Raw genomic sequence first — 12,588 nt, forward strand, 5'->3', positions numbered from 1 at the left:
TTTCTAGGTCAACGCTTAAGTAATGACAAAATAATATATTAAACTGACAAGGAAGGAATTCACTATTTATAAGGACAAAATAATAAATATAATTTAGCTAATACTTATTGTCATTGTGAAACCTCTATATTAAAGAATGAAACATCAACTAATGGTGGATCCTGTGAGAATTTAAGACTAAATTAACTCAAAAGTTCACTTCAGATCATCCTTCCAATTACCCTTTCCAGGCTCATATTCATTCTCAGAATTCCTTGGCATATGCGTTAAGTTCATCACCATGCCCTGGCACACAACCAAGCACCAAACTGACTTGCCATGAAAAGACCACCTGGACTTGACATCTAACTTTTAATAAAAACGGGTTTTTCCATTTTTTATGTAGTCTATATTCTGCTAATGCTCCACAAGGAATAACTACAACAATACACAACACTATTCTTAAAACCCGAGGAGAGATTCCTTAAAACAGTCACAGATTAAGAAGTGTCACAGACACCAGGATGCTGCTAAGGCCACACCTTAAGCACGTCACTCCCTGTACTCACCGATACCCTGGAGCTGGCTCTCACTCGAGCGACAAACTCTTTCTCTCTCTCTGCAGCTTGCCTCTGGGTCTTCTGAAAGTTTGTCAGAGATGTTGTGAATTCTGCCACTAACCGGTCCTTCTGGATCTTTCTTTGACGCTAGTGGGAAGCGAGAAAGAAACAGCCTGCTGAAACAAACTGAGAAGCTCACTAGGATTTACAGAAGCTGCTTCGCTACTCTGGCTTTTTATGTGATTCTGAAGTTGTCAGTCTCCAGTAACAGACACTATCTGATGGACTCCCAGGCACCTTTCTAATGCGTGCAAAAACTTGCACTTTTATCTTGAGGCAAAAGGCCTGCCCTGCAAGATTTCTCACCTTAGACTTTCATAGTGGCTGATAAGGGGGTCATGGTCTTAAGGCTAATTTTGGGTAATCCCCCTTTTAGGCAAATAAAACCTATACCCTTATATAAACAATACCTTGCAGTAAGTAAGCAAGGAGCTAACTGTCCCCTCAGGCACATCTTAAGTGTGTACATGCTGAGGGTGTGTGTGTGGCAAGAGCCCTGCAAAGCCAGGAAGCAATTAAATAGGAGGCATTTTCTCAGCAAGCAGTTAATTATGGGCCAGAGCAGCTACATGGAAATAATTTCTGCTTTATGCAACCACATGATCCTACCTGAACAACTAAATACAGTTTTGTGTTCTGGTAACTAATCTCAAATACCATTTGTTTTTGTTGCCTAACTTCCTTTGTACTATCATCATTCAAAGGTCCAACTGTGCATCAATTTCTTTTACATTCAGGACATCAAAACAGGGTTCTGAAAGCCTGGTACCTGTTCACTGGGGGTGGTGGGCAGTGATCCAAACTCTTTAATGTACTTATCTGTTTCTTTCGCAAGTTGGTTGGTATATTGCTGCTTCTGCTGCCTAAAGTGAAATGAAAAAAGAAAAAGAGAAACAGAAGGCACACACATTATAGCCAAAGAAAATCTCTGCTACATGTATTAACCATAGTAAATGGTTGTAGAAAAACTAGTTTTTATGTCAAAGCATTTATAGTTTCAAGCTATAAACCGTAAAAGTACTCATAGTTTTCTGAATGGGTTGTCAATTTCTTCTTTTAAACCGTATCTTTAGGTTCTATTTTTTTTTTTTTGGAAAATACTAAGAGCTATGACATAGAAGGGTCTTCATTCACCTAGAATAACCAAGCTAAGAGAAATAAATAAGAATTATAATTACCTATAAGCGAAAAATCATTAGGTATAAATAAAAATGACTCCAGTATGAAGGGCATGTAGTCAGGAGACTGATGCCTCTCTGGTTCTTTATATTTGAGAGACTGAGTATGTGTACAGCTCTTATCCATGCCTCCCATGGGAGGGCATCTGAAGAAGAAAGAGGTTTTTTTTTTTTTTGTACAGTTCCTAGGTATGAGATATATCTTGTATGTTTTATGTCTTTGTGTGAACACTTATGTTCCACAAACACAAAGGTGGAGGAGAAGCAGTGATACTACAATTTACTAGTAGTCAAACCTAAAAGGGCTTCCTTATAAACAGAAGTGGATACAACAAAAGGGATAAATTACACCTAGACCTGCATCTTCCTAGATATCTTATGGAGGAAAAAGTACAAATTGTAATGAGAAGACTTGATATTCAAAAAATATACTCTTGCATTAAAGGGGTGCTTAGAAATGACACCAGGGCCTTCCTTGTGTATTCCTTAAGTTACACATGGACTGTCAGTGAGGCTCAGAGGAAGAAAATGCTCAGATGCAGATGGCTGTACAGAGCTGGAAAGGAAGAATAATAACAGCTCACAGCTCTAGAGACCAAATGTCCTTGCTGAGACATACTTCTCTAAGTCTCTGGAACAGGAGAGTCAAAGTTCTCAAAAGGCAACCTCTATGATCATGTCTATGGATTCAGAATTTCCACTGTAAACTCCACCAAAATAATGTGACATTTAGTATGTACCTCCATTGCATTTCACTTCAGTGAGTGATGGTGTATCAGCTATAATTCACCCCAATATCTATTCTATTGTAGAAAATAAAATGTAAACTACGGACAACTACAAATACTTCAAATGGCACTTTTTTAAAAAACATGAGTTTCTATTATATATCTTTTCATATCTTCTTGGTACTTTTGTTCAAGCTAATGGTTGTTGTATAGAGATGATGCTGTGTGTGTATATGTGTCTGCGTGTGTGTACACATATATGTGTATGTGGGTTTGTGTATGTATGTATGTTTGTGAGTGTACTTATGTGTATGTGCTTGTGTGTCTGTATGTGTATGTCTGTGTCCCTGTGTGTTTGTGTGTGTGTATCACTTGTAATCTGAAGCTATTAAAGTGTTGAGGATTTAAGAGGTTCTGAAAAATATTGGGCAGATCAAGGCCCTGAAAGAGAGATTTTTCTATGAGAAAACTAGAAATGGTTCCAGATGTGCACATCACTCACATCTCACAAAGTTCAGACGAGAAAAGATGAAGAACACTATAGAATCTATAAAACACACCAGGTGCTATTACTATTCCTCTACCGGCATATTTACTGAAACATATGTAGTGTGTGTGTGTGTGTGTGTGTGTGTGTGTGTGTGTGTGTGTGTGTGTGCATGTGTGCATGTATGTGTGTTTGTGTAAGTCTCGAGACAGAGTCTCACTGTATAGCCCAAGCTGGTCTGGAACTTACTCTGTAGCCCAGGCAGGCTTTAATGTCTCAGCAATCCTCCTGTTTTATTAATTTTCCATAATTTTTTCCAATAAAAAGCCATTACAAAAGCAGGTTCTCTTTTTTTTTCTGTCTTAAAACAAACAAAACCAACAAGCTGACAGTGGTGATGCACACCTTTAACCCCAGCACTCCAGAGGCAGAGGTAGAGATCACTGTGAGTTCCAGGATACCCAGGGTAGTTACACAGAGAATCCCTGTCTCCAAAGACCAAAAAAGCAAAAAACAAACAAACAAAACAAAACAAAACTTACAGCTGTTGCCTCAATTCTGGTGAATCTTGAGGTGTTCCAAGTTGATTCAGAGTTCTTTGTATATCCACAGCTATCATAATAGAAAATTAATGAACAATTGTTATAAAACTTACAGTCACTGAAAATATTACATTAGGATGTAATTAAATGATGAAAAGAAAGAAAAACAAAGGCATAATGATAGATAATAATAATCAAAAAACAGAAAAAGTGAATCATTTATTTCTGTCTAATCAGCAACAGCAAGAGACTGATTTCCCAAGAGAAAATTGAGTGTGAACACTGACATGAGAAACTGTGCTCATGACCCAAAATGGCAGTCTCTTTTCCATGCTACCAAGACTGCACTGAGAGGAGTACATGTGAGCTTTACTTGGATCTCCTAGCATAAAAATTACAGGACAATTACTGGGGCGATGACATGCTTTATTTTACTATAAAGTGAGTATTACAGCTTTAAATGAAAAATACATAACAAAATTACAAACGATTCCAGTCATCTGTGTAACAATTGATACAGGTAAGAGTAACTAAGGAATGGTAAAACCACAAGTGGTCTCTGCGTCCCTGGGAGATGATATTATATAGATAACCTTTCCATTGATAAATTTATTGCTTAAAACGTAAGCTCAATGTCGGCACCAACACGGAACAAAAAGGCACTGTGAACCATAGGACAGAATGTGATGAGAGAGAGTCACAACATTCCTTACATAGTTTTTCTTTTGCCAAAACGTTTAACCCAAGTCTAACCATGAGAAAAAAAATCAGGCCAATCTAGCCTATTGGTTAATCTATAAAGCAGCTGGTCTGGACTTAAAATATCAAAGATGCAGGAATTTTGCATGTAACAGAACCTATCAGAGCCCATTAGAGTGTGATTTATTTCCAGACATTTGTGGCCACCATATTCTTCCTTGAAGATTAAAGATACAGACATTCCTGGGAGTATGCGAAGTGAAAACCTACTGTATAAAGGAGAATTCAGAAAAGTTAGAAATTAAGGAAAGGTGAGAGAAAGTTCTAAGAGAGGAAAAAATTTCAATGAGAGGAAAAGGCCTTTGAATTCCTTGTCTAGAGTTTTTACAGTTTTGGCAGAAACTGGACAAAGGAGAGGTAAGTCTAAAGCTTGGTTACTTCTCTAGAGTATCAACAACCAAGACAATGGGGCCCTGGACATTCTCTGCATGTCACCTGGCCTACCAGATTGATCGCCATGCCCTGTGCATGGGCTACCTACTAAGTTAAGGGATATTGAAGCCCCTCTGTCCATTTCTGACATATGCTTTATTAGCTGGTAACATTGGCTGGCTGTAAGCTGTTAGCCCTGGCCAATGTTGTCATTACAGATCTTGCAGGTGTCTTGGATCACACATTTACATGATCAACTTGTAGCTTTATCATGGTAGAGACCTAACTATATCCAGCACCAAGATACAGTGTCAGTCCTTCTTGGTCACCTCCTACTTAGCTCTTTGTCTATGGGGAGTCAGGAATGGTCTCAGAGGTAGAAAGCTACTGTTCAAAGCCATCCTTACCCACAGCCTCATCTGCCATAAATAGCTGCATTAGGATCAAGGATGTGCAAAAGGTCAATAGTGTTTTCTGTGTGTTCCCCTAAAGTGTTCATGGGGCCAGCTGGCCACCTTAACTGGTAGAGAATCCTGTTTTAACTATCTGTCTCCTTCCCTATCCTTTCTCTCCACTGTTGGATGCAGGGTGTGTTGGATACAGATTACACTTAGACTCTGGTCCACAATCTGAGGAATTCAGTTCTACTGGAGAGAAGGAATACCCAAGTAGAGATCACTCACTAAGGACTGCGCTGGGCACGTGGACAGAACAGGTCTTACTTCAGCGCCTCTGTGGAGAGAGTAAAGATGCTCCAGCCTATGAAAAACAGAGGCAGTATGCCACACAGGAACTTTTCTTCTTTATATGGCTTACATTGGGGGTTTTGTTTGTTTATTTTGGAAATCGTACTTATTGTAGGAAACAAAAAGGATGAATCATAATAGAAACTTATATCTGGCCTATCACTCAAAAGTCTTATGATAGTGGTATCTTTTTAGTTTGTTACATCATGATCAATAAAAAGTAGCACCAGAGAACTAATCTTTGAGGAGGAAGAATCCTAACTGTTAAAGTAACAAACTGTGTAGAGACTATTTTAGATGAGCCTCATCAGATAAGTTTGAGGGGAATTCTAGTGGCTACCACAGACGGAAAAGACCAGAATCTAATTCCTTACAAATCAAATACCTTGATGAACAATCCCCTTCCACTCTGAAGCAATTAAGGACCATGCTACTGTCTTAGAGGATGCATTCAAATGAGTGCATGGATGCAGGCAAGGGAAGAACGGGACTCACACAGCATCCACCCCAGAAAAGGAAAGAGTATCATGAAGACCCAAATAAAAGATATAGAAACAGATGCTACAAAATCTGAGTCAAACAAGGACCTAAAACATCTGTGTTCTTCTGGAAGGCAATCCCCAAAACAACAGTGGGTGGCACCTCTATTACTTAGAGTAGGAAATAGAAAAGTAACTCTAGTTGGGAGACTTAGCTACCTGATTCCGTACTAAGATGCGGCGTGAAATAGACAGATCACCTACTATACACCACAAGTAGAAAGAAAGCTCTTTTTAGACAAGGACTAGAACTATATTTTATCCATTTCTGTATTTACAGGATTTACCATACTACTGATACTCAATGAATTTTTACAGCATAAATACAAAAAAGTACTGGATAGATTAAAATTTATATAATAAACTACATGCATCTAAACATAACAAAACCTAAATCTAAAACATACAACAAAAGTAGGAGGTGAGTTTTAAATTGCTAAGCGCTCAATTGTAATTAATTCACTCATTCTGTAATGACTGGCTAACCACTGTGGGCCAGACACAGTGGGAGGTTCTGGATATGAACAGCAATTCTGCAGAGTCCTTTGACTCAAGTAGCTCTAAGCTTGAAAATCAACTAAATCATCAAACACTGGGTGAGGTCTATGGAAACATAAATCTGAAATTACCAAATATATATATATATAGACTCAGTTTCATTATAGAAAGACACTGATAGCCATAGAGAATAACTGATGTCCAAGAAACTCTATCTATTTGGTAAAGGAGCTGGGATTAAGAGAGCGATTTCCTGGCTGTCGAGGTGGTATTTTTCCAGTGTGACAGAAGCACTGACAAGGTCGTGTCCAGGTCTGAGTGTTTGGTCACCACGAAGGAGACAAACGTCAAGTGCAAGTGCGCGTAACTTGAGGAAGCAATAGGGAGGAGTCAAGTGGAGGTTGTGTGTGCCCAGCACCCTGAGTGAGCTTCCTGCACCACAAGGGGAGAGCAAGGCCCACTGGATGCAGATGGAGCCAGCCTGCTTTTGTTTCCTGTGGCGCTATGAACTAAGAAAGCAATAGAGTTGTCATTTTACACACCACTGTCACTGGCACCATCCTGTGACAAGGCCATCAAATGCCCCATGAGCTCGGGATCTGGTTTTGTACAGTTCTCAAGCCAAGAAGGCTATTAAATAGAAAGAGAAAACACAAACAACAAAATGAAGAATTTGTAGAAAATTGTACAATGCCTGCAAGATTCTAAAATATTTACTATTTGATACTTTAATAGAAAAGCTGACATCCCGCTCTGATTATTAAATATTAACTAAATTTTGTATTCACAAGCTCCACTCAGTACCGAGTGTACTGAGAACTCTTTATGTTGCTAAGTCTATTGGGCATAAATCCTTAACAATGTGGCAAACTTTGCACAAAGGGCGCCTAGGCATCAAGCCGAAGCCCTATAATTTTCCGAAAGTATGTGTTGCTAACGCCTGGGAGGCACAGGCTTGCGCAGGTTATTCTTATCCACTATGTAAATTTAGAAGCTGGATTACAGTTCCTCTGCACTGCTAATGAACTTCTTTGCAGAAGACCCCATGGCTTGCGCAGATGGTTTTCTCTTGAAGAGGAATGGGGATAACTGGCTTTGGCCCAGCTCAGCTGCCCTGGTAGCATGAACATGCCTGAGGGGAAATGTACGAGCAGAGAAAGGGCAAGATGATGCTAGGCTGATGGCCAGCAGGCTAGAGAGTTGGAAAAAAACCGATAATTCCCTCCATCTCTGTATGGTTCCTTTCAGTTTATGGTCTAGGGGTGTTCTGAGTTTATAGGACAGCCATGATTCGTTTCAATTGTTATAAATTCAATTAAAGTAAACACGATGCATAAATATTAAGGAATACTTTTCAAATTACTAAAGGAAGTCTACATTATTGTAGAATACAAAATGCAAATCAAGACTTCTATGAGAATGAAATAAGGAAATCACTTCTGCCGCTGTCTGCCATTTTGTACCATTTGTACAAACATACTACATTTTTCACAACAGAAATATTACATCATCTCCAACAAACCCACCCAAAAGTGCTTTATTGTTTCATCAAAAGCAAGCAGTTCCTACCCTCTCTTCTTGTTAAGCACGTGTGGGTGTGCTGCCCTCTAGTGGACTAGGACTTAAATGCTTCATAACAAAGTATGCGCTTTCAGTCAGAAAACTGCAGGTAGGGTTAAGTGGATTTGCAGCCTGGGCAATGTGGAGCTCTGGTAAATGTTTGACAAGTGAGCATGACAGACTGTTGGGGACTACAGATCCTGCTCTAACCCACATAGAGCACCTCGAATAACCCCAAACAGCCAAGGGCAGAATGGACCATCACTGTTAGCAGAAAACATCTCTATCACTGAATCCAGAACGGCACATTTGCAACACGTCAGAAGCAGAATGCCTGGTGCAACCCCAGTGTGACCCTGGGGCTCCGATTCAGTCTTCTGCTCCCCAGGGGGCAGATGAGTCCACCCGCACCTACCAGGAAAGGCCACTTGCAAGGGCATCTGAGTCAGCCAGGCTTGGAAATGTGATTCCATTTCCTGCTGCTGACTGAGGCATTTACTGCACGGCTCCAGCCACAGCTGCTTAGCACTCTCTGCACAGAAACCACCCAGTCCCCAGGTGTCATTCACTTTGACTGAACACAAGGCGGAGGGACAAGCAGTCTGTACTGGAGACAGCGAGAGCCAGCACGGGGCCCTACCAGAAGCAAACCGTGGTCACAAGTCAGAAGCAAGCAGTAAGAATATCCTTGCTAACCATTGCCAATCTTGCCTGAGGGAATTCGGTAGTATTAATGTCTTGGTTAGTTTTATGTCAACTTGATACTAGCTAAAATTATTAGGAAGAGGGACTCTCAGTTAAGAAAATGCCTCCGTGAGATCAAGCTGTAGGCAATCACAGAGCACATTTTTAAAGGCAGTGTTTAATGTGCGAGGCCCCAGCCCATTGTGGGCGGGGCCAACTCTGCACTGGTGGCCCTGGTTTCTATAAGAAAGCAGGCTGAGCAAGTCATGTGGAGCAAGCCAGCAAGCAGCACCCCTCCTTGGTCACTGCATCAGCTCCTGCCTCCAGGTTCCCACCTGGTCTGAGCTCCTACCTTGGCTTCCCTCAGTCGACTGTGATTCAGGATAAACCATCAAGTTGCTTTTGATGGTGGTGTTCCATCACAGCAAAAGTCGCCTAAACTACAACAAATAACGTACAATATACTGCCAAACTTAGAGGGAATCATAAAGACAGCAACTGGAACATACAAGTTGCATCCTTTTTTTCCTTTTTTTTATTAAGAATTTTTAAATGCAGTCTGTTCTCATTTTACATAATTATCCCTGTTCCCACTCCCTCCCCTCCTCCAGCTCCACCCACTTCCCTCCCCTCCACCCCAATCCCCCCATCCACTCCTCAGAAAGAGTGAGGCTTAAAAAAAAAAAAGAAAAGAAAAGAAAAGAAAAGAAAAGAAAGGGTAAGGCTTCCCATGGGGAGCTAGCAAAGTCTGACACTTCACTTTGAGGAAAGACCAAGGCTCTCCCCCCCTGTATCTAAGTTGAGCAAGGTATCCCTCCAAAGAGAATGTGTTCCTAGATGCCAGTTCAAACACTAGGGATAAATCCTGGCCTACTGCCAGTGGCCCCACAGACTGCCCCCACATTCAGTGGGCCTAGTTTGGTCTAGGCAGGTTCCCTCGCTATCAGTCCAGAGTCAGTGAGCTCTCACCAGCTCAGGTCAGCTGTTTCCCAGAGAACACACAAAATGACTGCTGAAAACTCAGTGGCCTCTTTTCAAAGTGCCTTATCTCTTGCCCTGTCTGGTGACTTCTGTAGAAAGGAGCTAATCGTCTAGCTGGGCAAACCAAACCATGGTGGCCATTTCCTAGTAGGAAGGAAAGAAAGCCTCTGCCTCCAGAGGCTCAGTCCCTCGTTTCCGACCCTCTGCTGCCCAGCTCAGCATCCCTACAGACATACCACACTTCACCCTTGGTAAAGCAATCTCAGGTCTAGAACATGTCTAGTTTCCATATCAGCTCCCCACTCAGGCAGAAAGGCACATAAATCACCCAAGCATCGTATACCGGCAGTTTGCTGGTATGCTGGATTAATAGAGAGTAAGTCTGTGGGTCTGGTTCTTAATAATAAAGCTCAAAGCAAATGGGGTTTGTTTGTTTTTGCTGGTTTTGCTTGTTTATTTGTTTAACTGGATTTTTAGATGAGCAGACACAACAGGCTGGACCTCTTGGCGAGGATATTCTGCATTCCTGTTTTAACATACGCACTGCTGAGCTGCTCTGCTCTTGGGTAAATTGTTGAGTTGCTTGTTGAGATCCTGGTGCTGCAGAGTGGAACTGGATAGGAAGCCAACAGAGGAGGATTGGGCTGTGGGGATGTTCTGCACACACAGGAGGGAGCCCAGCCATTCTGTCTGAAAGCAGCAGCAGAGGATCAGCTGTGTTACCAGCCCACCTCAAGCACATATGGCAATGATGTCCAAACTCCGAACTCGTACCTCTGTCCCAATGGCTGAGCTCTGCTCGCTGCCAAGATACCACTCAGTGGTGTTGCTAAGTTACTGAAGACACACATCTGCTTCCTTTAGGACTGAAGCAGAAGCTTGATTCTGAATCCTTTCCTGCCTTCCCTCCACCTATCCAGATGCACAGATTAGATGCAAACGGTAGGGTAAGAAATCCCTATGAATTATGTTTTTATAAAAATTAAAATAAACTTAAGGCTGGATAAACACAGGCCAAAGGAAGAGAAACAAGCAGATACTGGGCAGGTAACAACATGAATGGGCAGGGACCAAAGCTAATGCTGAGTCAGGTGAAGGAGCAAGAGCTGCTGTCGCTCACAGATGCTCAGTGTGAATGGAGCATCCCTAATCCAAATTCAAAACTCAGGCTGAGCATGTGCACAGTGACACAGAAGAAAACTGTACACTATGAAATTTTTTCCTGTACAATATCAGTATAAAATATTGTATATAATCATCTTTAGATTATGTGTTCAAAGTATATATGGAGCATAATTAAGTCCCCACCTGAAACAGGACGGGAGAAGAGAGAGAGAAGAAAGAGAGAGGTACCCACCCACTAGCTAGTGCTGGGCAATAAAAAACTGGGCAGCCTGCCAAGGCAGGTGGGCAGAGGAGGGTAGAACTTAAACGGAAGGCTAGCTGTTCTCTAAAAGGAGAGGAACAGTTGGGAAAGAGGCAGCTGTGTATCTTGGGACACTAATATTATGGAATGATCAAAGCTTAGGAACAACCCTTTAAAGCCAAGACTATCCTGGCAGGCAAAGAAGAAAGTCACTAAGCCCTCCCCCACGCCCTGGGCAGAGCACAGACTGGAGAGGAGGGGTCCTTGAGCAGAGAAAACTGTCATTTTCTTTTCCACATGTCAACCTCCCGACTGGAAAATCAAAGTCATCCCTTTGCCATAGGATGACAAAGAGGCACTGCAACTACATGAAAGATGATCTTAAAATGTGGGAAGGAAGACCACAAGAGAACAAGAGACCTAGTTAAATAATAAGCACAGAAGAGAAGAGAAGAGAAGAGAAGAGAAGAGAAGAGAAGAGAAGAGAAGAGAAGAGAAGAGAAGAGAAGAGAAGAGACGGCAAATTCTGAAATGAAGTCTGAGTGAGTACCAGAGGAACTGATGTACAGAAAGTGCCAAAACCCATCTCCTATGTCAGGGCAATTTTAGGCATTCTGGTAGGTCAGCCACATTTGCCTCTTTTGATAGCTGTAGCTCTTGGCTCACTCTTATCTTGCTCAGCCAGACTCCTGTCTTAATTCCTGAGGATTTCAGTACACAAGTGGTTGAGCCTTCCACTGCTCCCCCAAACGATTCCACCCTTGGCCATGGCTGCATGCTCCTACAGTGTCACGTGCTGCGCCCCCTGCACAACTCCAGCGTCGTGCCAGGCACTTCCCTTACAATTACCTCCTGTGCACAGGGCTCCTTCCCTCTGGCATGCTGACTCCACAGCTGATCAGCACAGCCTCTTCTCACCTTCCTCTTTACTGGCCTTTTGATACAACACACACGCCATGGTCCATCTACTGTATCGGCTCCCTTGCACACTTCCTCTAGCCTAACCACTCTGACACATCTGAAACCATAGCCCCTCTGCCTCTGCACTGTGACTGTGAAGCCTCTATCCAAACCCTTGTGATAGCCGTGGTGAAAGACTTTACAATGGCCCATGAGGCCGATCTAATCTGGTACTGGCTCCTCTTCACCTCTAATACCTCAAGTGAGCTGCCATCTGAACAGCCCTCTCTCTGTCTTTTTCCCATTCAAAACATCCTCACACTGCAAGATGCATTCTGCAAGTTGCTTCAGTGATGAGTTCAAGTATCAGCTCAACCATTAACTCCTCGGCAAGCCCACCTGGCCCCCAGATACTGTCCTCATAGATACAGTCCCCCGTAGCATACACTGTGGTTTTCGTATTGCTGTTGTTCAAACCACTTAATCTTTCCTTTTAATTCACTTCTTTATCTTATGTCTTGTCTCACTACACGTTCACTCTACAGATGCAAACATCTGTTTTATCCACTGGCATACCTCTAGCATCCAGACTGTCCAGCACGTAATAGATGCTTCATATATTGGGACAAATTACACACACACACACACA

At 42.0% G+C, this 12,588-nt stretch overlaps 1 protein-coding gene across 1 annotated transcript in view; it reads right to left on the reverse strand.

Annotated features, from left to right (window-relative positions):
* The window catches only part of Stx7 (syntaxin 7), a 40,506-nt gene that overhangs the window by 9,436 nt on the left and 18,482 nt on the right, over positions 1–12,588 (reverse strand). The window contains exons 3-5 of the mRNA XM_005360917.1: positions 3,535–3,604; positions 1,369–1,462; positions 549–686 (exon numbers count right to left, since the gene is read on the reverse strand). Coding sequence (XP_005360974.1) covers positions 549–686; positions 1,369–1,462; positions 3,535–3,604 — 302 coding nt within the window. The remainder of the gene's footprint in view (positions 1–548; positions 687–1,368; positions 1,463–3,534; positions 3,605–12,588) is intronic.

This window comes from Microtus ochrogaster, linkage group LG4 (assembly GCF_000317375.1).
Source record: "Microtus ochrogaster isolate Prairie Vole_2 linkage group LG4, MicOch1.0, whole genome shotgun sequence".
In the NCBI taxonomy this organism is placed as follows: domain Eukaryota; kingdom Metazoa; phylum Chordata; class Mammalia; order Rodentia; family Cricetidae; genus Microtus; species Microtus ochrogaster.